General features: G+C 58.6%; 3 protein-coding genes across 8 annotated transcripts; 2 read left to right on the top strand and 1 right to left on the bottom strand.

Annotated features, from left to right (window-relative positions):
* Positions 1-90: 90 nt before the first annotated feature.
* Positions 91-13,815, top strand: P4HTM (prolyl 4-hydroxylase, transmembrane). The gene is made up of 9 exons (XM_070777224.1): positions 91-441; positions 610-691; positions 8,388-8,578; positions 9,372-9,468; positions 10,820-10,982; positions 11,514-11,699; positions 12,431-12,521; positions 12,733-12,856; positions 13,378-13,815. Exons 1-9 carry the CDS (start codon positions 112-114, stop codon positions 13,596-13,598), a joined length of 1,485 nt encoding a protein of 494 aa, XP_070633325.1. The 5' UTR covers positions 91-111; the 3' UTR covers positions 13,599-13,815.
* Positions 13,707-22,454, top strand: WDR6 (WD repeat domain 6). 3 transcript variants are annotated; one of them, XM_070777212.1, is made up of 8 exons: positions 13,707-13,836; positions 14,077-14,199; positions 17,972-20,465; positions 20,546-20,629; positions 20,904-21,020; positions 21,109-21,227; positions 21,323-21,918; positions 22,054-22,454. In XM_070777212.1, the coding sequence occupies exons 2-7, from the start codon at positions 14,100-14,102 to the stop codon at positions 21,781-21,783; spliced, it is 3,375 nt and encodes a 1,124-aa protein (XP_070633313.1). In that variant the 5' UTR covers positions 13,707-13,836; positions 14,077-14,099; the 3' UTR covers positions 21,784-21,918; positions 22,054-22,454. The 3 variants fall into 3 exon arrangements, with proteins under 3 accessions (XP_070633313.1, XP_070633312.1, XP_019840144.2); XM_070777211.1 differs by lacking the exon at positions 13,707-13,836 and having other exon boundaries at positions 13,916-14,199; positions 22,028-22,454; XM_019984585.2 differs by lacking the exon at positions 13,707-13,836 and having other exon boundaries at positions 13,917-14,199.
* On the bottom strand, positions 21,979-25,840 carry DALRD3 (DALR anticodon binding domain containing 3). 4 transcript variants are annotated; one of them, XM_019984587.2, is made up of 12 exons: positions 24,760-25,840; positions 24,385-24,680; positions 23,999-24,255; positions 23,826-23,905; positions 23,613-23,741; positions 23,297-23,367; positions 23,143-23,204; positions 22,956-23,038; positions 22,672-22,854; positions 22,476-22,595; positions 22,304-22,372; positions 21,979-22,218 (listed from the first exon to the last, which is right to left on the bottom strand). In XM_019984587.2, exons 1-12 carry the CDS (start codon positions 24,913-24,915, stop codon positions 22,099-22,101), a joined length of 1,626 nt encoding a protein of 541 aa, XP_019840146.2. In that variant the 5' UTR covers positions 24,916-25,840; the 3' UTR covers positions 21,979-22,098. The 4 variants fall into 4 exon arrangements, 3 of the variants coding, with proteins under 3 accessions (XP_019840146.2, XP_070633323.1, XP_070633320.1); XM_070777222.1 differs by having other exon boundaries at positions 22,476-22,569; XM_070777219.1 differs by having other exon boundaries at positions 21,979-22,372.
* Positions 25,841-26,242: the final 402 nt, after the last annotated feature.

Genomic DNA, 26,242 nt, shown 5'->3' with positions numbered 1-26,242 from the left:
CCCTCTCCCGGTGACGGCGGCGCGCGCGGGCTCCGCGGCCGTTGTCCTGGCGACGGCGAGGCGCGTGCGACCCGCGGCCCCTCCCCTGGGTGCGCGCGCAGCCTGGGCGCCATGGCGGCGGCGGCAGGCCCGCGGCCTGAAGCGCCGAGTCCGCAGTGGCCGCCACGGCATCACGACTCGGCCGAGGCTGCGGCGAGGCTGAGCGACTGCGAGGACGCACCGGTCCGGCCGCTGTGCAAGCCCCGCGGCATCTGCTCGCGCGCCTACTTCCTGGTGCTGATGGTGTTCGTGCACCTGTACCTGGGCAACGTGCTGGCGCTGCTGCTCTTCGTGCACTACAGCAACGGCGACGAGAGCAGCGACCCCGGGCCCCAGCGCCGCGCCCAGGGCCCCGGGCCCGCGCCCACCTTGGCTCCCCTCACCCGGCTGGAGGGCATCAAGGTGAGGCCCTGCACCACCAAGTCCGAAGCGGCTGGCGCTCTTGCCGGGGGCGGCTCCGTGCGCTGCCCTCGGTCTGCCGCGCGCACCCCCTCACTCGCCCGCCGCCGCTCCCCGGACCCGGGCGCCCTTCCCTCCTCCCTAGCTGCCCGCTGTGCCGCTTTGCCTTAGGTGGGGCATGAGCGCAAGATCCAGCTGGTCGCCGACAGGGATCACTTCATCCGAACCCTCAGCCTCAAGCCGCTGCTCTTCGGTAAGTTCGCCGGGCGCCCCCCGGGAAGGGCCATGGGCTGCGATTCGGTGGCTGCCTTCAGGCTCCTTTGACCACGTGACTTCTGTTTTGACTGTTTTGAAAATGGCTGCTTCAAACTAGCCCTGTCTTTTCTACCCAGAGGTTGCCCCCAAGTGAGGTACCCGCCCCCACCTCTAAAATAGGGTGACGAGTGACCTTTCTACACTCCCTTCTGTGACTTCTATTTTCTGCCGCTAATCCTTCCATCACAGGGCTGGGCCATGTGACCTAGAAGCTAGTGCCTATAAACCTTTTATTGAAACTGTCTTTGGACCCTCTCTGAGGTGGTTAATGGGAGAAGGGTTGCAGATACTGATAACCAGGTCCTAGCTGACATGAGGGGAAATTCCACTCCCAAAATGGGCCCTCTGGTCTGATAAGAAGCAGGCTGTGCAAATGTGGATAAGCTGGTGCCCCCAAAACCAGCCTTTGCTTTCTGCGCTCTGGGATTCTTCTTAGGATGGCGCTTTTGTTCAGCCATTACAGTAGGCAGAGCCTTCCAGGGTGACCTCACTGGGAACCCGCACCATAGCTCACATTTTCTGAGCTCTTATGTGCTAGACTTCATGTGATCGTTTGGCTTAATTCTCACAACACCCCTGTGAGGTGGGTGGAGATCCCACTGTCAGGCTGGTGGGGGTGAAAGCGAGGCACAGCGAGCCCTGCTTGCTTGCAGGCTCACACAGCCAGATCAGGGCGAAGCTGGGATTCAAATGAGGCAGGCTACCTCTGGTGTCTGCACTGTCGAGCCAGCGTGCTAGTTGTGAAGACTCTGAAGTCCTTCAGAGTCTAGTAGTATCAACAAGATGGGGATCCCTGGACCTATGACCTTGCCCAGGATAGGTTTTCCCAGCCTCCATCCTGGGTACCCAGCCTCAGTGACACACTTACCTGCAGACCTGAGGTGTTCCTGGCTCCTGGGGAATGGAGTGGGAAAGGGGCTGTCTGGAGGGGACTGGGGACCAAAGCAGAGCATCTGAGCACCGCTGTTACCCCTGGGACAGAGGGCACTGGTTGGGGATTATCCCAGACCTGTGAGAATGATTTCACACGCTGTTTGAGGGGAAGTAGGTTAGGATGTGAGTCCTATGGTGGGAGGGGCTCTCAAAGATTGTTATTGTACAGCGCTGAAGTCTGTGCAAAGCACTAGTCGAGCTGCTGGGAACACAACATTGGACAGAACAGGAAAACAAAAAGAACACCCGAAGCTGACATTCCAACGAGGAGACAGACTAAACAAACACACCCGGTGTGTGTCAGATGGGATAAGTGGTCACAGACAAGTAGGGCAGAATTTCAGCTGGGGTTGAAACCCTGAGTGTGGTGGCCAGGGTGGGCCTTCCTGAGAAAGATACTTGAGCAAAGACCTGCAGGAGCTGTGAGGTGAAGTTGTCAAGGAACAAGTGATCCAGGCAAAGGCAACAACTCTCCCCATTACTGCTACCCTGCCGTGAGACAGACACGATGAGGTGGGTGTGCTTTCTTCTCTCATCCGCCTTTATTGGACCCGTATATGCTTAATTCAGACGTATGTTAGCTTAAGTGAACCATGAGACATAACCCCTAACCCCCTAACAAAGTTGCGTCCAAGTCCTACAAAGCCGAGAGTGAGAAGCCCAGACCTGAAGTCACCAAGAGTACACGATAGGAAGCAGAAGAGTTTGACCAAAGGTAAACTGATTCTGGTTAAGCCATCAAATGATGCTGCAGACACATTACAAAGGGCACGATTGGGAGAATCGGGCAGTTGCAGCAAGACCTTCCTGCTGCTGGTCCTTGTGTCCTCCGATCTCCTACCCTACCTCTCAGTCTTGGTGAAAGATGCCCCACATTTTACCCAGAAAGTCTGGGGGCTTTCTGCTTGGTGAAACGAGGCGAGACGAATCAAGAAGAGATCTGTGGTCCGTGATTGTAAGAAGTCCAGTTGCAAGACAGGCCAGCCACAGGGGAGAGGGTGTCCAAGGAGAGGCAGTACCTGAACACGGTGTTGAATGAACCCAAAGAAGGAAGCCTCACCCCAAGAAGGCACAGTGTCCGTTTTCTGGGCCTGTCTGTCTGTCCACTTGCTGTTGCCCTAAAGAGGCAGGCAGGGCCCAAGGAGAATGGGCCTGCTGTCACCATCAGGGACCCAAGACGCTTGGGCTCAAGGGGTGGGTGTTCAGGGTGTAAACGGGACTGGGTTTTATCCCAGGGTGCCTCCACCTCTGTGGAACATTTCCTGTTTCCCACCTCTGTTCTTGGAGACATTTGGTAAATGGGACCTGGGCCACAGAAGGCCCATTCTGAGTTCCTGGCAGATGCCTGCTTGACTGTGGTAGGCATTTCCCAAGGGTTCAGACCGTTGTCCTGTTGGGAGGCATTCCCGTTCCAAGTCACCATCAACCTCTCTGCTTTCTCTCACGTGGCTTACTTCTCCCTCCGCCTCACACTCATTCTGTATTTAAACAGCAGATCGGATCTGCTCCCTTCCCTAAAATCCTCCACGAGGCCCTCACCTCTCATCTCCCTCACTCTCTGTCGATTCTCAGACTGTGAGCTCACTGCTGCCTTGGCGCCCTTGTATGCACTGTTCCCGCCACCGGAAGGCTCAGGCTTGGTTCTCATGGAGGGTGCCTTCACCCCCATCAGGCCTCTGCTCAGGCCTGCCCTCCTCAGGGATCTCTCTCCACGTCAGACTGGCCTTAAGAGGTTTCCAGTCTCTCTGTTGCGTCAGGCTGCTTGGTCTACTGTATTTATTTGGCAATTGTGTCTGCCCCTAAAGGTGAGCTACACGCGTGGGGGTCCTGATTGTATTTGCTGTGTGTCCAGCGGCCAGAGTCTACGGCCGACAGTTACTGGTCAGCTGGAGGGCTTCACTGGCTGCCCTCAGTCTCTCTGCACAGGAGGGGCCTCCTGATTCCGCACCCTCTTCGAGAGCAACAGGGGGCACTCCCAGTGGGCCAGCCAGAGTTTTATTCCACTTTCTTAACCATCTAAGGTAAACGAGTCATTGACAGCCTCCCACAAAGCACTGCGTTTTAAAACCATGGCCTCTTTATTGTAGGGTTTCCAGACATATCCTTTTTTCAGCTTAAAAAAACAATTCAGCAGCTACCTAAGACCACTGTGTTCTCTTGACAAGACACTGGACGTGCAGAATTAGAGAAGGGATTTTAGTGTATGTGTATGAGTTCAGGTTAGTGAGGAGCTTAGCAGTTTTCTGCATGGACCCCGCCTCTGCTGTTCCACAGGCCTGTTGCTTGGCAGAACTGTGGACTCGGTAAAGGTCAGGAAGATATAACCGAGTCTATCTGGGGCTTGACAAGCAGCATCGTGCCTGGGTGAGCGTCACCCAGTGCTTCGCGCCTGCCCTCAGGCTCAGCGTGGGGTGCTGGTGGCCGTAGCAGGCGTCCGCCAGGCTGGCATCACAGGGCTGGGGGGTGCAGGACGCTAGTTGTACCCGCCCGGCACACGCAGCTGCCTGCCTTTTACCCGGCAGAGCACTGCTGGTTCAGGAAGGGGCACCTCGTTCTGACCACAGAAGCGGACTTCTGCCCTGCTCTTGCTGGCCTGGGCAAGCTTGGAGTGTCTCTGGACCCTGGTGTGCACATATCCCCGGAGGGCAGCAGCAGGAGGGGTCTGTGTGTCCAGGGGAGCACATGGTGTGCGGGGCCCCTGCACGGGCTCCAGCTGTCACGTCCCAGGCCCTCCCCACCTGGGTCGCCTCTGTTGTGGGCACTGACCATGCTGCCACCAGCACACGGCCAGCCGTAGATTGCGGCGGTCCCCGCTCCAAGCACAGGCCATGGTGACTGGCCGACGGTGACCCTGCACCTCCCCACTCAGCACAAAGGTCCCAGCATGCCTTGCGTGCAGGAGGCCGTGCACACGTGGCATCCGGATGCCGCCAGCATCGCAGACCAGGCGCCAGCTCCCCAGGGTGGGTTGGGCAGCAGGCCTACCCTCAGCACCTCTAGCTGAGAGTCCGAGGGTCTTGGGGACCACCCATTGCGCTGGGAGAGGCTGACCTTCACAGCTGGAGGGATCAGAGGGGCCATGCGATGAGCCTGGCATCTCTGAGTACCCCCTCCTCCCCTCCACCTGGTGAACTGCCCCCTCCTGTCTGATGATCTGCTCTTGGGATCAGGGTTCTGACGAACGCCTGTCCTCCTGGATGTGGTTGTGTTTGCAATGCCCCGTACCTAGGAAGAGAGAACCAACTTCTTTGTTCTAAGCAGGCACAACATTTGGGCATGCCCTGTCTCTTTTGTCTTAGTGCCCAGCCGGGCGCTGTAATGAATGCACCTGAAAGGGGTTGGAAGGGGTGCTGGACGCCAGGGTTCACCAAAATCGCTGGTGCAGACTCTGTCTAGGACCTCCTTGGATCAGCTGGTGTCCTGCAACCCGCAGTCCCTGCAGCTGGCGCGTGATACTGGGGGGAGGGGTTGAGTGAGGCTCCCCTGGGCCCCGGGTGGAGGAGGGGAGCCCTCAGCAGAGGTTCCTCCCACTGCCCTCCCTTCTTCCCACCAGAGAGCCGTTTACCTGGCCCTGGGGAGTTGTGATCTGAAAGGGTGGATTGCGGCCCCTGGGGCCGAGCGAGGGTGACAGGAGCCAAGAGAAGCAGTGCAGAGACTCCGGTGGGCGGCGCGGGTGGGAGCTGTTGGAGATGACAGGCGCAGAGGCTGTGGCTGGTGGGGAAGTGTCTGCAGGGCAGCACGGCTGACCGGGGGGGCTGTGGCAGGCCTTCATGGGCTTGCAGCTGGCTGCGGCATGGGTACATGAACCTGCGGGGCAGAGGCAGTGGGTACTCAGGACCCGGTTCCTGGATTCCAGGCTGAGGCCTCTGGGTGCTCCTGGCTAGAGGCCCAGCCAGACACTCCATGGTTGCTGAGCAACGACACCCTAGTTACCTAGCAACAGCCCTACAGCTGGCCTTGCTCCTTGCTTGCTGAAGTCTTAGCCCTCAGCCCGTATCTCCCCTCCCAGCCTCACCCCTCCCCTCACCCAGGCTGCTTTCCACCTTTCCAGCACACCCCCACCTCCAGCTCCAGTGGATGCCAAGTGCCTGGGAGAGGGGTGCGGGGGGTGGGGGACCAGCACTCTGGGCCTTCACTCCTCACCTTGGAGGGAGAAAGCAGGGCCCTCCCTCTCGACCTGAAAGGCCTGCCGGACCCTGCAGTTTCTGGCCAGGACTAGGGTTGGCAAAGAGCAGAGGGGCCCCATCCTCAGGTTCTGAAAGAGCCCATTCTTGCTGCTGAGGCTGCACCCTGAGGCTCTAGGCAGGGCCCTGCTCTACAGAGAAGAAACTGAGGAGGCTGCTGTTCCCAGGATAGATGAGGCTGGGGAAGGGGAGTCAGTCGTGCAATCTCAGGACTCTGGCAGAGAAAAAGCCACCACATGAGCCGTGGTTCCATCTCTTGGCAGGATCCTGTGGGCAGAGTTTGCACACCTCCCTGGAGAGGGTGGTCAGTCCCACAGCCTAAAGCAGCCTGCTCACTGGCCTGGCCTCAACATTCAAGAGCCCTCGTTGATTTGCAGGTCCAGACCAAGGGTGCTCACCAAGGATAGTCCCCTGCCCATATCTCCTCTGTCCCCTGGGCCTCTGCTCCTTCTCTGCTGGCAACACCCTGACCAAAGAGTCCTTCCTCTCCCTGTCTGCCCCTGGCACTGGTAGGCACACCAGGCAGTGAGTAGTGAAGAGCTACCAGAACTGGCCCCCGCTGGGGAGATGCCCCCCACCCTTACCTGGAAGTCCCTGCCCCACCTGTCAAGGCAAAACAGGGCAAAGATGAGGCAGGAAGAGGCACATGTCAGGGTAGCACCCCCCCCTGGCCAGCAGGGGCAACCAGCTGACTGACTGCTGGACAGCCTCGGCCGCCATGTCATGGTCCAGCAAGCTGGGTGCCCGCATCTCTGTGTAGCCAGTGCCCTGGCACAGCACCATGGCTTGAGGAATGGGCATGCGCTCTGCAGGGCCCCAGGGAGCCCCTGCCCCGCCATCACCACACAGCATCACCAGTGCCACCGGCAGCCACAGCCCTCGGTCTGTCACCCGGTTTCTCTGCCTTGGTCTCGGTGGACTGAGGTTGGGAACTTCATAGTGCTATACCGACCCCCCAGGAGCCAGTGTTTGCCCAGCTCCCATGAGCTTAGACCCTCCTGGTTAGGTCGCACGTGCCGGCCTGAACAGTTTGATTTGATCAGCACATGGCAGGGGACTGTAGAGAGAGTGGCATCTCCTTTGGGCCTGTGAACTACTGGCACCTAATAAACTGAAGAAACCTGGGCTTGTGTTTTCTTTCTCTGGTTTACTTTTCTTGTTCATTTATGTTTTAAAACCATTGGGAGGTGACTCTGTGGATTAGCAGTTCAGTCTAACCACTGTCCCGCAGCGCTACCCCCTCTCCCAGTGCGTGGCTCACACCCTTTCCGGGTTCGCCAGGTTGAGGGGATCAAGCCGGCCAAGGGCGAGGGCTTGTATCCTGTCCTCGGTGTCGTTGGATCTGGGTCCCTTCTCCATGGAAGCAGAATCCGGCTGTGAGCCTGGATTTTGCAGGACAGCAGCCTGTGTCACCCTGGCCAAGTCACCAATGTCTCTGTGCTTGGGGCTTCTCCGGGGAAGGAAGGGTGAATTCGTGGGGCCTGGTTTTCTAGGACGAGGATACAGATTACAGAGTTGATGACGTGCTTAGGACAGGACACAGAGTCTGTGCTCCCTGAGTGTGATCTGCCGTGATTACTATTAAAAACAGCTCCAATCCTGGCTGAGTGGCTGTTTTCCATCCCCTTGGCAACAACTGGAACTTCATGCTGAGAGAAAAGCCAGAGGAGCAGCAGGAGTTCTCGGGGGTCACAGCGGTGGCCCAGCTCTTTCTCCGGTTAGTTCCTGGGTGGGCCTCTTGTTAACCCATCCAAGGAAGGCGTCCCTCCCAGGAACAAGAGATTGAAGCGAGGCCCAGGCTCCAGCCTCTGGAAGTGCTGGGATACGGGCTTGCCAGGTGTGAGGTTTGCGATCCAGGCACCACTGAGCTGTTTGAGCCGCTGGGGTGGGGGCATCCAGACACTGGAGCCAGGGCCCCGGCCTGAGTGGCCTTTACTCGGGCTTACAGGCATGGAAGGAGGCGTTCAGTACACGTTTGTTCCCAAAGCAGAGAACACCAGGGCATCTTAGAGCACGTGCCAAAAACCCGAGTGACTCCCACTGACCTCCCAGCCCCCTGCACCCTCTAGTGCAGGAGAGTGGGGTGGGGTGGGGGGTGGCACGGCCAAGAGCACCGGGCGTATTCACTTTGAACACTGCTGAAAAGCAACAGTGAAAGCACACACCTGCCAGCATCCTCTCCCCGCTTAAGGCCTGGAGGGCAGCCCTCTGGCCCTCAGGTCCACCCTGGAGCCTTTGGCCCCTCCCCAAGGTGGATTGGCCCACCCCCGGCGTAGCTCTGGCTCCCCTCCCAGGACTCCCCTGGAACACGCGTGTTCTCAGCGTCCAAGAGAGAGGCCCCGTGTCCCAACGCTGGCCAGCCTTTGCAGGACAACTTGACCTTGGACTCCGAGTCCAGAGCAGATGTAAAGGGGTGTGTGAGGTCCTCCTGGCTGGGTGACCAGCAGGGGACGGGACCTAGCCCGGGCACCCTGCAGACCGGAAGGCCCTTGGCCTCACCCCCTCCTCTCCTGGCAGAGATCCCCGGCTTCCTGAGCGACGAGGAGTGTCGGCTTGTCATCCACCTGGCGCAGATGAAGGGGCTGCAGCGCAGCCAGATCCTGCCCACCGAGGAGTACGAGGAAGCGATGGGCACAATGCAGATCAGCCCGCTGGACCTCTTCCAGCTGCTGGATCAGAACCATGATGGCCGCCTGCAGCTGCGTGAGGTGGGGGGCCTGGAGGAGCCCCCCGCCCCAGGGTGGGAGCGCCCCCGACTTGTCTTTCTAGTGGCCGGGTCACACGTGCTGCTCTGCCCCAACCACAGGAGCCTGATGCCACCTAACCTTGGGCATGAGCAGGGCCAGGATCCTCCTTCCTTCCCAGAGGGCCCCCTGCTGCCCTGGGAACTCCGGAGGACAAAAGGGGCATCTACTGGGGCCAATGGCACTTATGGCCACAGTGCCTGGGGTGCCATGCTGTCTGCGCTCTGGTTTCCTTGCCACCATTGCTGAGAGCCCCACAGGATTCACTGTCCGTGAGGCGGCAGCAACGAGGAAGCCAGACGTCTGCATGCCTCTCTACATGCCCCTCACACCCAGGCTTCTGAGAGAGGTCTCGGTGGGGTGTGGGCTCCCTTGCCTATACAGGGCGTCTCACAGGGTCCGATCTTCCTAAGGGGCCCCGTGGACAGTCATCTCCTGACCGTGCCTCTTCCCTCTTCGTACCAGGCCCTGGCCTCACCCACCTCACCTGGGGTGTGTGGGTGGGACGCTGGCCTGGCCTCCCCTTTGCCTCCAATAAGCCAACATTCCTCCGGGTGGAGCCACAGCTCCCCCAGGGCTGAGGATGCTCGTGGCCCTCCGGTGTCTGGACTGGGAGCCTGAGCCCTGGCCTTCGTCCTCACCCACGTCCTGTCACCTGAACCCTCCGCCCTCCAGAAAGAACAGGGCAGCTGTGTGTGCCCTGGCGACTCTCCATCACCGGAGCCAGCCCCCTGAGGCATCATCTTGTGCTGTGTAGGTCCTGGCCCAGAACCGCCTGGGGAATGGACGGTGGATGACTCCAGAGAACATTCAGGAGATGTACTCTGCCATCAAGGCTGACCCTGACGGGGATGGTGAGCTCATATCTTGTCACTGTTGTGTCCCAGAGCCTCCTCCTGCCCCCAGCCAGGTGGCCCCTAGGCCCAGCTGCTAGAGTAGCCGGAGGTGAGGAGGTGAGGGGCCAGCAGAGCCCTTACCCCAGAAAGAGGCAGGAGCTAGACCCGCCCGCTCCCCCTTGGTGGCAGTCCAGAGGGCACCCTCTTGGCCTCGTCGGGCAGCATGTGGGGTACAGGAGGTATGGCTGCTGGCTGGCAGAGGGCAGAGCAGTGGAGCGGGAGTGAAGGAACAATGAGGTCAGCTTGGCATCCACTTATCCAGCCAGGCACATGGTCCCCGCCAGCTGACTGGTCTAACCAGGGCCCCCCTTGCCTGCCTCTTGCCTGCCTGGAGTCCTCTAACTGCCGGGGGTGGGTGTGGGCAGGAGAGCTGTCCTGGAAGCACCCTCCCCTTTGGTAATAACCCCCAGGAAGTATCTCAGGCGTAGTCATTTCCCTCATGCCCAAGTTCTGCACCAGTTGAGGAAGCAGGACTTGGAAGGATGACCTTCCAACTGGCGAGCCCTGAGTGAAGAATCTGGCCCGGACCCGTGCCTGGAGAGGCACTAGGCTGCTCCCGCTCCCGCTGTGACACACTCACAGCCCTCGAGTGCCCCCACCCTCAGAGAAGCCCCAGCCAAAGCACGGGAGTGTGTCATTGGGATCAACCTTGTAGCAAAGACACCAGGCCACTCTTCCGGAACCCCTAGAGGGTAGAGCCCAGCTTTGTGGCTTGAGCAGGAACAGGGGAGAGTGTTCTCTTTGGGGAGAGCGGCCTGATTGCCTCTGCTGAGGGAGACTGTCTTAGCAGGCAGGACTGGCCTGGGGTGTTCCACCCAGGATGAGACCTGAGGTCATGAGAGAACTCCTGGGGACCGGTTCCAGCTTACATCCTCCAGTGTGGAAGGCCCAGGACAAAACCCAGCACTGAACACTCTCTTTCTTCACCCTCTACAGGACCGGAGGGTGGCCACCACGCTCTACAGAGCCAGGCTGGAGGGCCAAGGGCAGTCCTTGGCCTAGGGTCTTGGCCATATGGCCTAAGCTTCCTATGGAGAGCCCGCTCTGGCCAATCTGACAGGGTTGGGCTTCATCCTTTTGGGGGCCAAATCAGGGCTTAAACTGAGGACACGAACTTCTCTGGGTCTTCCTGTAGGGCCTGATGTGACAGAAGCCAACTTCATCTGACCCGAGTCCAGGTTGGGGGACAGGTGCACATGGCCCCCCAGTGCCTGAGGCCAGGGGTAGGTAGGAAGGTGCAGCCTCCCCACTCTGCCCTCCCCACACGGGCGTGGTGGGCATTGATGGTGGGGGGGGGTGCCCTGTGCAGGAGTGCTGAGCCTGCAGGAGTTCTCCAACATGGACCTTCGCGACTTCCACAAGTACATGAGGAGCCACAGGGCGGAGTCCAGCCAGCTGGTGCGGAACAGCCACCACACGTGGCTCTACCAGGGCGAAGGCGCCCACCACGTCATGCGCGCCATCCGCCAGAGGTGAGCGCCCGAGCCTGGGCTCCCTGCTGCAGGGAGGAGACCATGCAGGCCCCCACAGAGGTCCTTGGCTGGGACCAAGAGAACAGCGCTCAGGACTGGAACTCACTGGAGACCGGCAATTAACAAAGGCTAATTAGCCCTAATGGTGGGCAAACGATATACACGTGCGATTAGTACTAGATTGAATATTGGTTTTCTGCTAACTAGAGAAATGATCTCTTAACTCTGTCCACAGGACCCCCTGCCCCTGAGTAGCCAGGGGTTTTAGATAAACAGCATCTTCCTGGAGGGAGTGTCTCCCTCCCCGCTCCTAGGCTTAATGGAAATCTAATTTTTCCCAGCCAGTGGATGTCTCTGGTTCATCAGGAGTCACCCCTTCCTGCTCTTATAGGGCCAGTCCAGGGTGGCTTAAGGAGCTCCCAGGGGAAATAGGGGCAGCGCTCGTGGCGGGCTCTCAACTCACCTGGCCAGCTCCTTCAGGGTGTCACCCCTGGCACGGGGCTGCCCAGCTGAATGCCTGCTGCCCACCAGGGTGCTGCGCCTCACCCGCCTGTCACCCGAGATCGTGGAGCTCAGCGAGCCGCTTCAGGTCGTGCGGTATGGCGAGGGAGGCCACTACCATGCCCATGTGGACAGCGGGCCCGTGTACCCAGAGACCATCTGCTCCCACACCAAGCTGGTAGCCAATGAATCTGTACCCTTCGAGACCTCCTGCCGGCAAGTACTCCCACCTGGGGGTGGCTCCCAGACCCGGCACCCCCCTGACACCAGCACAGCCCTGCCCTGTGGGTGTTCCCCTTGGTATGGGGCCAGGAGAATGCTGGGCATCCTGCTTGAGAATTCCCCCCACCACATGTCTCCCCCAAGGCTGTTTATCAAGGGGCCCAAAAGGGGTGGTCGTCTGGTCTCAGCGGCCAGACCAAGGTACCCACAGACACTGCAACTTACCCCCAGATCCCTCAGGAAGGGGCAAGGCTGGACCCGATTCTTTCCACCCCACTCCCCAGGTTGTTAATCCTGCGTGCACTGCTGGAGACCTCAGCTTCTCCTCTTGAAGCTGTGTCCCCCACTTCCCCTGCCAAGGCATGGTGGAAGGTCCTCCCTCTTCATGCCCTGGCTCAGCCCCTTCTAGTCGCAGCCAGCCGTCTGCATGATTCTGCTGCTTCTGCTAGCTCAACTTTCCCAGCAGGCCCTTAGGCACGGTCATGTAGTTTAGCTAAGTGCATGCACCTGTGATCTTGGCCACACCACAAAAACTGTGACACACAAAAAGAAACTGGGTCCATGTAATGGGCTAGGGACATTTGGTACAGACCTCCCCTGTTGTCAGTGATCCCAGCCTGCCCCTCCGGCCCCTGGGAGAACCTGGGCAGCTTATCCTGCCCACTGGTAAGCCCCTGGGAGCATCCACAGCTGGGGACTTGCTCAACGGCCCCCCTGCCTTACAGCTACATGACAGTGCTGTTTTATTTGAACAACGTCACCGGTGGGGGCGAGACTGTCTTCCCTGTAGCAGACAACAGAACCTATGATGAAATGGTAAGGGCCAACTGGGCTGTTCCTCTGGTGGGATGGCAGGGCCTTGGGCAAACAAAAATAGTACGTACGCTGCCAGACCTGGGATGAGGCCTCAACTATCCCCTGGGCACATCCAACTGGTTTCCCTTGAGCCACCTTTGGCTGCCTGGCCTTGGGCTCCTGGCCCTACAGTTCAGGTGGTTTGAAAACCCCACCACTCTGCCGCCCACAGAGTCTGATTCAAGATGATGTTGACCTCCGTGACACTCGGAGGCACTGTGACAAGGGTAACCTGCGTGTCAAGCCCCGCCAGGGCACAGCTGTCTTCTGGTACAACTACCTGCCTGACGGGCAAGGTGAGGACCTTGGCCAGGCCAGGGATACCTGGAGGGAGCTGCCTTCCTTTACCCAGCCCTGACTGCTACCCTGGTGAGCTGGTTCTGGCCATCCCCCACCCCTTCATATGTTTTCTGGGTTTTTTTGCCCCTACTGCCTCCCAAAGACCATCATCAGTGACTTCAGCAGGCTGCACCCGTGCAGCCTCCTGGGTTATCTGGAACCTGTGATTCTTTGATGCCCCAGCCTTTCAGCTCACTGGGGCTGAGGACACATGCCCCTTAGTAGCCCAGACTGGGAAGGGCTGTGGACAGGCCCTGCAGCAACAAAGCTGATTTCAAAGGGCAGTGGTGTTGAAAAGGCATTCGTTGGAGAGAGATGCTGAGCCGCCAAGGAGGCCCTGGGGCCAGATGTTTGCCACAGAAGGTGTGCACAGCTGGGCCTGCCCTAGCCACGCACTTGGGCAATAGGAGGCCAAGCTCAGGCCAGCCAGCCCAGCCTAGATTCCCTCTGGTCCCCTCACACCATCCTCCTCTCCTAGGTTGGGTGGGCGACGTGGACGACTACTCGCTGCACGGGGGCTGCCTGGTCACGCGCGGCACTAAGTGGATCGCCAACAACTGGATCAACGTGGACCCCAGCCGGGCGCGGCAGGCGCTGTTCCAGCAGGAGATGGCGCGCCTGGCCCGCGAAGGTGGCGCCGACTCGCAGCCGGAGTGGGCCTTGGACCGGGCCTACCGCGACACGCGCGTGGAACTCTGAGGGGTGACCATCCCAGTCTCCAGCCGCAGGTCACCCTAAGTCGGGGGCCCTGTCGTCCCCCTGTCCAGCTGCAGGCTGAAGGCCTGGCCGATGTCTAGCCCTACCCCGGCCTCCTGCCGCGATTAGGGCACAGTCCCTACATCCATGTTATTTATTGTGTACAGACCCGTGCTTCCCGGACAAATAAAACTACGCGGCGATGGAGCTGCAGGGCCGAGAGGCTCGGAGTAGGCTATAGGTACAGTGGGCGGGGCGGGGCGCCGCGGCCGGGTGGGGCTTGTACGTCATGTGACGGGGGCGATTCGGCCCGGCCAATCCCAGCCGGACAGCATGGGGCGGAGGGCGGTCGTCATTGGACCTAGGCGGCGGCCGCCCCTGCCTCTGCTACCTGTTGCTACGGGAGCCGTAGAGCTGCAGCGCAGCAGCACGCGGGAAGGCTCGTCTCGCGAGAGCTCTGCTCCTTTCTTGGCCGTGGCAGCTGCAGCGGCTCGAGGGACCGCCATGGACGCTCACGAGGACTACGTTTGGCCGCGGGCAACCTCGGAGCTCATACTCCTCCCGGTCACGGGTCTGGAGTGCGTGGGGGAGCGGCTATTGGCGGGTGAGTTGTGGTTCGAGGCGCGGGCTAGCGGAGAAGAAACCGAACGCTCGCCTGGGGAGGGGCCTTAAGAACAAAGGGATGCCCCGTGTGGGAGGAGGACGGGCGGCGGGCGGGAACCCACGGCATGGCGGGGCTGAAGCGCAGCCTAAGGAGCCCAGGAAACAAAGAGCTGCGGTGGTTCCCGAGGCCTTTCAGAAACTGCAGGTGATGCGGAGAGGGCGGCTGGGGGCGGCAGAAAGGTGCAGGGAAACGCGGTCGGCGGGGGGGCGGGGGAAGGGAATAAGAGACGCTTGTGGACGAGTCGCGCGGGGGCTTCATCGTTCCAGCGAGGATGCGGGGGGAGCTCCGTGATGAAGCCCCCAGTGGGCGAGTCCAGGGTCCGGGGCGTGGCCTTTCGGGGGTGGGCCAGCCCAGGAGGGGGTGTGGCCTCTCGAGTGAGAGAGGGGCGGGTGATGCTCTTCCCTAGATGGTGGGGGTGAAGAGCTTCTGAGCAGCATGGAGTCGCGGGAAACCAGAGGATGAGATCTTTCTGAGTAGGCCAGTGCTCGGGGAGGCGGAGGCTGAGGCCCCTCCCGAGATGGTTGGGGTCCAGGAAATCCCATGTCAGTGCCTCTTCTGAGGAGGGACCCGAGGCCACAGAGCCCCATCGAGCGGTGGAGTCCGACTGGAAGCTAGAACTAGTGACTTATGTTAGAGCTGCTGAGTTTAATAAGGGTCGCAAGGCAGGGCACTGGCTGGCAAGCCTTGAGTGAGCTGCTCCGAGTCCTAAGAGGGGTGGATGTACGGGGGTGGGAGATTAGGGCGGGCGATGACCCAGTTTTGATTTGCTGTGAAGGCTCTGGGAGCCCAAGGTTCCTACCGTGAGCTAAACTCCTGAGGCTCCTGGAGGAGGGAATAGGTAGGCAGAAAACTGAAGAACCACAAGAGTAAACTCGGGGAAAACAGGATTTAAGACAGAATTTGCCACTTTATGGAAAAGAGGCCGTTCTTGGGAGGATTTAGCAGGCAGAGCGGAAGGGCTTTGTCTAGGTGAAGAGGCTGGAGAAATGAGCAGAGACTAGTCCATTTCAGCCGTCGATCTGACTTATCTTTAGGGGCATAAAGCCCCATTGGTGAAGCCCCACTGAGAAGTTTTTAAGCAGGGCAATGGCTTGTGAAATTTAGTTTAGTAAGCTTTTAAAGTGAATTCATCTACTTCCCATTATTTCCAAAGTGACATTTCTGTTGACAGTTCTCAAATCCCACCCCTGTGAACCTATAGCCTGAATTCCCAGCCCTGTTCTCACGTGAGTGCCAGGCTCAAGTGCACAAGGGCCTACGAGTTGGAATACTCCTGCTGGCGTTCGAGCTCAGGTGGGGACATCAGCCATGCAGGTGCCAAGCTGGAGAACCTGCCTCTCTCACCCGCCAGGCCAGCCTGGTTGATGCTGCACTTCATACATGTAGCATGTGTGTGTCTTTTTCTACCTTTATTGCCATGATTTGAGGCCATGCGGCTATGCCTCCCCAACCCCCCCCCCAGTAGCATTCTCTCGAGCTCATCCTTGAACCTTTTGTTTCCTGTTCTAGCCATGTTCCCCAAAGCTCTCACTCATCTCAGGGGCCTCAAAATTGATGCTTCCTCTGGCAAGAAAGGTTCAAGCCCTCTCCCTCCTGCCTGTTCTTCCTTTGATTAACAACTGCTGATTCTTGATTGCTGCACCTAAATGTTATGTTCTCAAGTCGACTTCCCCTGGCAGTCACCCAGTCTGCTTAGATTAGACCAGGGTTTCCCAGTCTCAGCTCTAGAGATTTGTTGAATCATGTCACGCTTTGTGTGAAGGGCTGTCTACATTGTAGGATGTAACTGCATCCTTAGCCTCCACCAGATGCCAGCAGCACACACAGCTCCCAGCTGTAACAACCGAAAGTGTCCTCAGACATTGCCATGTGTCTTCTGGAGGGAAAGTGTCCCTCTGTTGAGAACCACTAGAGTAGCTTTCCCATTTTGTTTTGTTTTTTTTTTTAATTTGGCTGCAGCGCATAGAGTGTTTGGTCTTCATTGCAGCTTATGGGATCTAGTTCCCTGACCAGGGATCGAACCCCCCTGCGTGGGGAGCACAGTCTTAGCCACTGAAACACTGGGGAAGTCCCTCCCTCGTTTCACATTCTTAAAGCAACCTATATAGTTCTTTCCTGGAACATATCAAAATGAGAACTGCGGAGTGTACCTGTGTGATACTGTTATAGAGCTTAAATATTTGTTTATTTGGCTGTGTCAGGTCTTAGAAACAGACTGCGCTATACAGTAGGTCCTTGTTGGTTACCTGTTTTTTATATAGTAGTGTGTATGTGTTAATGCCAAACTCCTAATTTATCCCTTGCCTACCACATTTCCCCTTCAGTAACTACCATGTTTCCCCTTCAGTATCCATAAGTTGGTTTCTGAAACTCGTCAGTTTCTGTTTTGTAAATAAGCTCATTTGTATCTTTAAAAGCTTTCTGATTGCACCCTATGGTATGTGGGCTCTTAGTGCTCAGCCCAGACCAGGGGTTGAACTCAGGCCCTCGGCATTGAGAGCACAGAGTCATAATTGCTGGATCACCAGGGAATTCCCTGTTTGTAAAACTTTTTGATAATTATTCTGCCTGGTGTAGTGATACCTCGTTGTAGTTTTGATTTACATTTCTCCGATAGTGATGTTGAGCTTTTCATGTGGGTTGTTGTTTTTTTTTTTTTGCTATCTGTTGTGTGATAGTGTTTAACATCTGCCTAATCCGCAGAAGCTGGGTTTTATTCACTACTCCAGCATGTCGTTCATTGTCTGGTTTATAATCAGACAATTAAATTTAAAAAATTTTAATTAAAAAAAAAACAAACATGTTTTTTTTTGGCTGGACCACACTGCCTGCGAGATGTTCCCCAATGAGGGATCAAACCCAGGCCCCAGCAGTGAAAGCTTCAAGTCCTAACCACTGGAATGCCAGGAATCTCTCAAATAAATGTTTATTGACTGTCAAAAGATTGAGATTGCAGGCTGGGAATAGCATGAGGGATTGCTACTGTCATCTCTAGTTAAGAGGTATGTCCTGGACCGAAGTCAGTGTGGTCGATTGGATTTGCAAACTCTTTAGAAAGTGAAATCTCCAGAATTTGGAGATAAGAGGTGGGCTTCCCAGTTTGGGGCTGGGGTTGGGCAGAGGATGGTAATATTAGGTCACTGGGGTGAGGAGCATGGAGCGAACTTGAGGATGAGCTAGTAGACGAACAAGCCTGCAGGGCAGCCAGGCGGCAGCTGAGGCTCACAGGAGTGTCTGCTTCCAAACTGCGGGCTGCCTCTCCCCACTGTTATTGAATGTGCTCACATCTTCTGAGATACAGAGAAGCTCCTGGAAATCAGGAGGGGTTCTGCTGTGGTCCAAAAGTGGAATGCTTGACTTCTCAGTTGCCTGTTGCCTAGGGGAGGAGTTAGTGTGAAGAAGGTCAGTGAGGCCGAGGATTTGAGGACTAAAACTGAGGATTCCCGTCTGAAGCATGAGAAGTTCGGTGGGATGAGGAGGAGATGGGAGTTTGACGAATTCATGGTTGAGCTGAGTGTCATGGGTAACTGACAAGGGGCTCAGAGAGAGCGCTGAGAATACAGCTGAAGCTGAGAGCAAGCTCAAGCCTGCAGGATTGAGTGACCTAATACGTTCATAAGCTACCTGCTGAGCAATTCCCTTGCTCCCTGTCTCTTCTTGGCCCGTGAGAATTAGAGGAGGGGTTCTGATGTGGCTTTTCGCCTCTGTCCAGGTGAGGGGCCAGATGTCCTGGTATACACCTTGGATTTTGGTGGACATCTGCGGATGATGAAGCGAGTGCAGAACCTGCTTGGCCACTATCTTATCCATGGGTTCCGAGTGCGACCAGAACCCAACGGAGACCTTGACTCGGAGGTCATGGTGGCGGCGTTTGGCAGCAAGGGCCTCCGAATTGTGAAAATTAGCTGGGGACAGGGCCGCTTCCGGGAGCTGTGGCGCTCTGGCCTGTGGAACATGTCTGACTGGATCTGGGATGCCCGTTGGCTCGAGGGGAACATTGCCTTGGCCCTGGGCCACAACTCGGTGGTGCTGTATGACCCCGTGGTAGGGTGCAGCCTGCAGGATGTGCCCTGCACGGACAGGTGCACCCTCTCCTCGGCCTGTCTAATCGGAGACACCTGGAAGGAGCTGACCGTAGTGGCTGGCGCTGTTTCCAACCAGCTCCTGGTCTGGTACCCAGCAGCTGCTCTAAAAGACGATAAGCCTGTAGTCCCCGACCGACGGGTCAGTGGGCACGTGGGGGTCATCTTCAGCATGTCTTACCTAGAAAGCAAGGGCTTACTGGCCACAGCTTCTGAGGATCGAAGCGTTCGCATTTGGAAGGTGGGTGACCTGCGGGTTCCCGGGGGCCGGGTCCAGAATATTGGGCACTGCTTTGGGCACAGCGCCCGTGTCTGGCAGGTCAAGCTCCTCGAGAATTACCTTATCAGTGCAGGAGAAGACTGTGTGTGCTTGGTGTGGAGCCATGAAGGCGAAATCCTCCAGGCCTTTCGGGGCCACCAGGGCCGTGGGATCCGTGCCCTAGCAGCCCATGAGAGGCAGGCCTGGGTGATCACTGGGGGTGATGACTCAGGCATCCGGCTGTGGCACCTGGTAGGGCGTGGGCACCCGGGTTCGGGGGTCTTTGCGCTCTCCTTCAAGTCCCACAGCAGACCAGGTGTCCTCAAGGCTGTGACGCTGGCTGGCTCGTGGCGAGTACTGGCTGTGACTGACGCAGGGGCCCTGTACCTCTATGACCTCGAAGTCAAGTGCTGGGAGCAGCTGCTGGAGGACAAGCGCTTTCAGTCCTACTGCCTCCTGGAGGCAGCCCCTGGTCCCGAGGGCTTCGGACTGTGTGCTCTGGCCAACGGGGAAGGGCGTGTCAAGGTTGTACCCATCAACACTCCGACTGCAGCTGTGGACCTGACCCTGTTCCCAGGGAAGGTGCACAGCCTGAGCTGGGCCTTGAGAGGCTACGAGGAGCTTCTGTTGCTAGCATCGGGCCCCGGCGGCGTGGTGGCTTGCCTGGAGATCTCTGCGGCACCCTCTGGCAAGGCCATCTTTGTCAAGGAACGTTGCCGCTACCTCCTGCCTCCAAGCAAGCAGAGGTGGCACACGTGCAGTGCCTTCCTCCCCCCAGGCGACTTCCTGGTGTGTGGGGACCGCCGGGGCTCTGTGTTGCTGTATCCCTCCCGACCAGATCTGCTCAAGGATCTTGGGGTGGTGAGCAAGGTTGGGGCGATCACCTCAGCGCCCGGAGCAGGCAGTGGTGAGGGGGAGCCCTCCTTGGCTGAGTGGGGCCCTATGTCCACCCTCCCTTCTCTGCACGGGAAACAGGGTGTGACCTCAGTCACCTGCCACGGTGGCTACGTGTACACCACAGGGCGTGACGGTTCCTACTACCAGCTCTTTGTGCGAGGCGGGCAGCTCCAGCCAGTGCTAAGGCAAAAGCCCTGTCGGGGGATGAACTGGGTGGCTGGGGTCCGTATGGTGGCCGACGGGAACATGGTCATCCTGGGTTTCCATGCCAATGAGTTCGTGGTGTGGAGCCCCCGCTCGCATGAGAAGCTGCACATCATCAATTGTGGCGGAGGGCACCGCTCCTGGGCCTTCTCTGACACCGAGGCAGCCATGGCCTTCGCCTACCTCAAGGATGGCGACGTGATGCTCTACCGGGCTCTGGGTGGCTGCACGCGGCCACATGTGATTCTCCGGGAAAGCCTGCACGGCCGGGAGATCACTTGTGTAAAGCGTGTGGGCAGCATCACCCTGGGGCCTGAGTCTGGGGTGCCCAGCTTCCTGCAGCCTGACCACCCAGAGCCCGGCGAGCCTGTCGAGCCCGGCAGTGAGGGCCCTGGCCTGATCGACATCGTGATCACGTGCAGTGAGGACACCACCGTCTGTGTCCTGGCGCTCCCCACAGCCACAGGCTCGGCCCATGCGCTTACAGCGGTCTGTAACCACATCTCCTCGGTGCGTGCAGTGGCTGTGTGGGGTGTTGGCACCCCAGGTGGCCCTCAGGATCCTCAGCCAGGCCTGACCGCCCATGTGGTATCTGCGGGGGGCAGGGCTGAGATGCACTGCTTCACAATCATGGTCACCCCAGACCCCAGCCCCCCAAGCCGTCTTGCCTGCCACGTCATGCACCTTTCATCACACCGGCTCGACGAATACTGGGACCGGCAGCGCCACCGGCACCGGATGATCAAGGTGGACCCTGAGACCAGGTGAGGTGCACTCCCGACAGCAGCGAGGGCTGGGCACGCAAGGCCAGGCTCCGAGTGACGTCTGTCTTTTGTCCCCGCAGGTACATGTCCCTAGCTGTGTGTGAGCTGGACCGGCCTGGCCTTGGCCCGCTTGTGGCTGCCGCCTGTAGTGATGGGGCAGTGAGGTGAGTGTAAAGCACTGGTCCCCAACCTTTTTGGCACCAGGGGCCAGTTCATTTTTCCACAGTGGGTGGGGGCAATGGATGGGGATGAGATAGTTCTGGTTTTGCCTGCTGTTCACTTCCTGGTCTGGTTCCTAACAGGTCATAAACCAATACTGGTCTGTGGTGCAGGGGCTGGGGCTTCTTAGTGTATAGGACCCAAGAAGCCTGGAGGCAAACGAAAGGGTGTACAGATGTTCCGAGTGGCTTCTGAGCTGGACTACCCCCCGCGCCCCAGGCTCTTTCTCTTGCAGGACTCTGGGCGGCGACTGCAGCTGCTGGCTGAAACCTCCCACCACAAGCGCTGTGTCCTCAAGGTGCACGCCTTCACACATGAGGCACCCAATCGGCGGCGGTGAGAGGGCCTGCGTGGTGGTCCCACATGGGTTGGGGGCCTCCTGTTGCTTTCCATCTCCCTCACCCAGCTGCTTTCTGGTTTCCAGGAGGCTGTTCCTGTGCAGCGCAGCCACCGACGGCAGCTTGGCCTTCTGGGACCTCACCACCATGCTGGACCAAGACTCCCCTGCCCTGGAGGCTGCAGCGGACCTTGGGCTGCCCTTCCGTGAGTAGCCACACTGCCACTGGCTGCGCCCCCCTGCACGCACTCAGCTGTGTGTCAGGCTGGGTCCTGACAGCTGTCCTCTCCTCTTCCTCCAGAGCTGGGCAGCCCCTGCCTGACGGTGCAGGCTCACAGCTGTGGTGTCAACAGCCTGCACACCCTGCCCACCCGTGAGGGCCACCTCGTGGCCAGTGGCAGCGAGGACGGCTCCCTCCACGTCTTTGTGCTTGCCGTGGAGATGCCGGAGTTGGAGGAAGCGGTGGGGGGTGCTGAGCTGCTGCCCCAGCTGCAAGTGCTGGAGGAGTACTCCGTCCCCTGTGCGCACGCTGCCCATGTGACAGGCCTCAAGATCTTAAGCCGCAGCCTCATGGTCTCGGCCTCCATCGACCAACGGCTGACCTTCTGGCGTTTGGGGCATGGTGAACCCACCTTTATGAACAGCACGGTGTACCACGTAGCAGATGTGGCCGACATGGACTGCTGGCCCGTGAGCCCAGAGTTTGGCCACCGTTGTGCTCTGGGGGGCCAGGGTCTTGAGGTCTACAACTGGTACGACTAAGACATCCCGCGGTGGCCGGCATGCTGGGCATGGGGCCTGCTCACAGACAGAGTGACTGTCTGTGCCCATGCCTGGTGTGCCCAGAGGGGAGGAAGAGGCAGCCGCGGGTCCCTGACTTCAGAGCAGGAGCTGAAGGTGAGTAGGATGCCACCTGGACAGACCAAGAATACGCCCCACTCCCACCACGGGACAAAACCTTGTCACACAATTTATTTTGGCTCCAGATCACTAAAAACAAATCCAGATCCCCCCCCGCCCCGCCCCTTTCAGTTGCTGACTTGGTGGACATTCCTGGATCCTAAGGCCTCTGTGGCCTTAAATGTGACTCAGCGGAGGGAGACCCAGCATGGCCAGCCCAGCGTGGAGCACTTCTCGCACGGCCCGCAGAAGCTGCAGACGGGCAAACATCTGACCAAACAAGTGTGGCCGAGGCTCCTGGAGGAGAGGAGGAGGCTGCTGGTCTCATCCTTTGCTTTCCCTGTACCAACCGCCCCCATCTGCCCTTTAGCTGTGCACTTACCCCTAAGATGTGTACCCGGTTATAGTACGAGCTGAAGTCCATGCTGAGCTGGACCAGGAACTTGCATACCTAGACACAGAGACCAAACTGAGGCCCTGGCCCACCCCTCCTTTTGTCCCCAGCTCAGAATAAAGAATAGTGTGTGCAGTGAGTCCTGCTCTTCCGTCCTCACCGTCTCTGTGCGCGCAGTGACGTGAAGGCCTGGGGCGGTGCGGGTCAGGGTCAGGGCTGCCATCTGCCTCAGCAGGTCTGAGAAGGGGAGGATGCTGTTGAAGAGTAGCAACCACTCACCCTGTGGGGGAGAAGGGCGCTGGGAGGGAAAGGCCCGAGCTTCCTACACATGCCAGCTACCCAGGAGGGGTGCTCACCTCATCACGAAGCAGGGAGAAGTCTAGACTGCTCACAGGCGGGAAGGTGGGGTACAGACCTTGTTCCACGCTACACTTGTAACCCTCAAAGAGGGTGGCGAGACGTGCGCAATTATACATGACAAAGGTGCCACTTTTGCTGCCCTTGGTAGAAATGCTGCTGTCAGCCAGGGCCAGGAGAAGCTAAAGAATAAAGGCACAGCTGCACGGGGAGGACTGCCACCGCACAGCCTGTCCCCCAACTCCAACCCCCAGCCCTGGTCTGGCAAGATGCCCAGGCTCACCTGACTCTGGGGGGCTGTGCTGAGCATCTCAAATTTAACGGTTGCCACAGAGAGAACCCTGAAGATATCCGTCCAGGCTGCATCTGAGAGAGTACGGATCAGTCAGTCTCTGCAGGCAGAGAACAAGGGGCATGTGTGCAAATGACCTCCCCCTACAGGAAGCACAAGCAGGGTCTCCCAAGTGTACCTTGTTCCAGGTCCTTGCCATGCTTCAGTGATGACACCTTGCACACCTGGGTGTGCCGGAGCCTGCATTGAGAAGAGAATGAGGAGGACTGGTGGGCAGAGTCCCCCCACCTCCACCGGCCTGGCTCGGTGACCTGCCTTCCAGCCTCACTCACTCGTAGTACTCGGGGGCAGTCAGGGTGCTGGGCGCACCAGCTACTTTCACTGGGCCACAGACCAGGTGCTTCTGTCAGGAAGATAGCAGGGGTCAGCCACTGATGATACCCTCCAAGAACCTCAACGTGTTCCTGGACTCCCCGAGCTTCCAACCTTAAGACTCTGTCTCAAGTCCAGAGCCCTCTCCTAGCGCCTGCTGCATGTGCCTAAGGTCCCCCTCACAGTCAGGTGTCACCTTCTGGACCCATCAGCTAACAAGTGGCTTTTAAGGAGTCCTCTGAGGTTGCTGTGGGAAGGTTACCATCACTAACCTACCTGTGAGAGAGGAGCCTGATGATCCAACTTCCACCAGAGTAGATCCAACTTTTGTTGCTGGAACTCCTCCTCACAGCTCACTACGTGTAGGACCACGTAGCTATCTGCACCAGCATCTGGGGCTGCAGCCTGTGGGGGTAGAACAGTCACTGTGGGGGATACACTACACCTGGATTGCCAGAAGCATACCAGGGTGGGGCAGCAGTCACTAACCAGGCCTAGGGAGCTGCCCACGGCCCCAGCCTGCACAGCCTCCTGGAGCTCGGCCAGCAGAGAGAGCAGATCCTCCGTCACTGGGGAGAGAACACACGGCTGAGGCTGGCCCGGGAGTGCGGGGGCGGGGGGGGCGGCGTCCCGACTTTCTGGCCCCTAGATCCCGGGCCTACCCAGACAGCTGTCCACATTGGGGTCATAGCCAGCTGTGCGTCCCCGTTCTTCCATTAGTTCCTTCAGGCACACTCGACCCAGGGTGCCAGGGGGCAGGGCTCCAGCATAACCGGCAGGGGAGAGCTCTGCGATCGCGCGATTCCTCAGGGCTTCGGTCGAGGCTTTCTCTGAGACCTCGGGCCAGTCCACCCGCAGCTGCTGCAGGAAAGCCGTCATGTGCGGGTCCCGCACAGCGGGGACTCGGCGCACACTCACCCTGCGAGAAGCGAGACGGCCGCCTCAGCCTGAGCACCTGGCTCAGCTCGCTCCGACTTCCCACTCGCAGAGCGGTGCGGCCTGCCCCCGCCCAAAGCCATCGCGCACCTTCGTTCTGGGCCTCACTCACCTGTGAGCTTGCAGAATTCGTGCCAGGTGGTCCGCCACAATCACGGCACGGAGCTGGCTCAGGCGGAGGGCGCTAGGGCTGCCGCGCAGCGCCGGGCAGTGCAGGACGATGCGCGGGGTAGGGGCGGTGGGGGCGGCGGGCGCGGCATAGGCGGCCACGGAACAGAGCACACGTTCGAAGACCACGGACCGCTGCAGCCGAAGAGCCAGCCCCGCGGGGGTCGGCGCGCAGCACAGCACTGGGGCCACGCCCGGACCCTGTAGGCCAACGATGGCGTGAACCACGCCCTCGGGCACCTGTGGGAAGCCAGGGAGGTGAGCGGCCGCTGCGCTCCCACCTGTCTCCGGCCCACGTCCCCGCCATGCGCGCGCCTACCTGGTCGTCCCCAAAGCGCGCCTGCAGTGCGCGGCGCGGTGCCAAGAAGTCTCGGGCACGCAGGTGGCGGGCGTGCGTCTCCTTGAACCACACTGGTCCGCCAGGCCCCAAGGCCGAGTTCAGGGCTCCCAGCGTCTCCTCTACCCCGAGGCGCATGGCTACCGGAAGGGGCAGGCGGGACCGGAAACAAAACGTCGAGGCGGGATTTCCGGGAAGGCCAATTGGTTGGGGCGGGGAACTGGCAGGGACTCCTGAGCGGACAGTGGACAGTTGCGCTCACTCCCCTACGCCGCGTGGTCCACCTGACTGGTCCGGACTAGGGTAAGAAATCTCGGGGTCTACTCCGGACTTAGGGCTCTGTCGCTGTTGCCCGCAGTAGCAACAAGGGAAAGAATCCACGCAATCCGGTGGGGCCCAGGCAAGGTTGTCTCTCTTACATTTATGTATTTGTATAACGTTTCATTTCCTCCATGTACACATGATCAATGGGGAAGGAAATAGCAATCCACTCGTTCTCTTGCGTGGAGAATCCCCATGGACAGCGGAGCTGGCGGGCCACAGTCCATGGGGTCACAAAGAGTCGGACACGACTAGTGACTAAGCACACATGATCAAAACGCCTAAAGTTACAAGTGGATTCTGAAATAGGGCAGGTAATATAAAAGCCACGTTCATGACCTACTGAAAAAAGTCACATTTTAAAGGGAATTTGTGGTCTTCAGTTTCAGGTTATTTGCAAGCATTCCCTCCTTTGAGATAGGGGTTGTCTTACTCCTAATGTGTCCACTCTGATAGAATTGCCGTTTTTCTTCTCTTGAATCTTGAATAATTAGAACCATCATAATAGTTTCCAGAAGCTTTTAATGCTCTCCTTTAACCTGTTGTACTGTAACAAGGACCCTCCCATTTCCTGGTTTAGACTACCAGCCATTGTGGGTCAAATAAGCAATGTGACCTGAAAAGACCCAGCTGAAGAACACTTTTCTGAGCGTCCAATTCCTCTACCAGCTCTTTCCTCTTTCCCATCAGGGCTGCTCAATGTCTTCACTTAACCCTTGTTCTCTCTTTTCTTAATAGGGATGGAACGTGAGGCACTAGAGCACTGTGCAGCAGAGCACTGACAACCCCCTGATCTCTGCCCTGGAGCAGTGAGTAAACAGAGCTCAGAATATAGAGGAACCGAGGGGCAGGAAAAGCCTGGCAAGAACCCCTTCTGGGCTAGGGCTGCAAGGCCCCGCTGGGAAGCTCCGAAAGAGCACTGGGCGGACACGACATTCCCGATGGCTTCTTGGGTGCCCACTCAACGGGAGTGATCGTGTCATTCCAAAGCGCTTTCCATGCCTCGTGAGCAAGACCAGGGGATGGCTGCTAACAGGACTAGGGGTCTGGAGGCCAAGCTGGGGACTTCAGCTACTCTAAGTGCATTAAGACCGTTGAGGGTGGTTTTACCTCAGGAAGTGAAGGGCTATCTTTAGCGAGCTGC

The sequence above is a fragment of the Bos indicus genome, chromosome 22 (assembly GCF_029378745.1).
Source record: "Bos indicus isolate NIAB-ARS_2022 breed Sahiwal x Tharparkar chromosome 22, NIAB-ARS_B.indTharparkar_mat_pri_1.0, whole genome shotgun sequence".
Lineage (NCBI taxonomy): Eukaryota > Metazoa > Chordata > Mammalia > Artiodactyla > Bovidae > Bos > Bos indicus.
Note: the sequence above shows the minus strand (reverse complement) of the source record. Positions and strands in the feature narration are given on the sequence as shown.

Coding starts and splice junctions, on each gene's coding strand:
- WDR6 (XM_070777211.1), top strand. CDS start 13,929: ATGGGGCGGAGGGCGGTCGTCATTGGACCTAGGCGGCGGCCGCCCCTG. Junction 14,200..17,971: donor GGGGGAGCGGCTATTGGCGG/GTGAGTTGTGGT, acceptor GCCTCTGTCCAG/GTGAGGGGCCAGATGTCCTG. Junction 21,021..21,108: donor GAGGCACCCAATCGGCGGCG/GTGAGAGGGCCT, acceptor TCTGGTTTCCAG/GAGGCTGTTCCTGTGCAGCG.
- P4HTM (XM_070777224.1), top strand. CDS start 112: ATGGCGGCGGCGGCAGGCCCGCGGCCTGAAGCGCCGAGTCCGCAGTGG. Junction 9,469..10,819: donor GGCTGACCCTGACGGGGATG/GTGAGCTCATAT, acceptor TGCCCTGTGCAG/GAGTGCTGAGCCTGCAGGAG. Junction 12,857..13,377: donor CTACCTGCCTGACGGGCAAG/GTGAGGACCTTG, acceptor CTCCTCTCCTAG/GTTGGGTGGGCGACGTGGAC.
- DALRD3 (XM_070777219.1), bottom strand. CDS start 24,915: ATGCGCCTCGGGGTAGAGGAGACGCTGGGAGCCCTGAACTCGGCCTTG. Junction 23,742..23,825: donor TGGGCAGCTCCCTAGGCCTG/GTTAGTGACTGC, acceptor CTACCCCCACAG/GCTGCAGCCCCAGATGCTGG. Junction 22,596..22,671: donor TCTCCCTGCTTCGTGATGAG/GTGAGCACCCCT, acceptor TCTCCCCCACAG/GGTGAGTGGTTGCTACTCTT.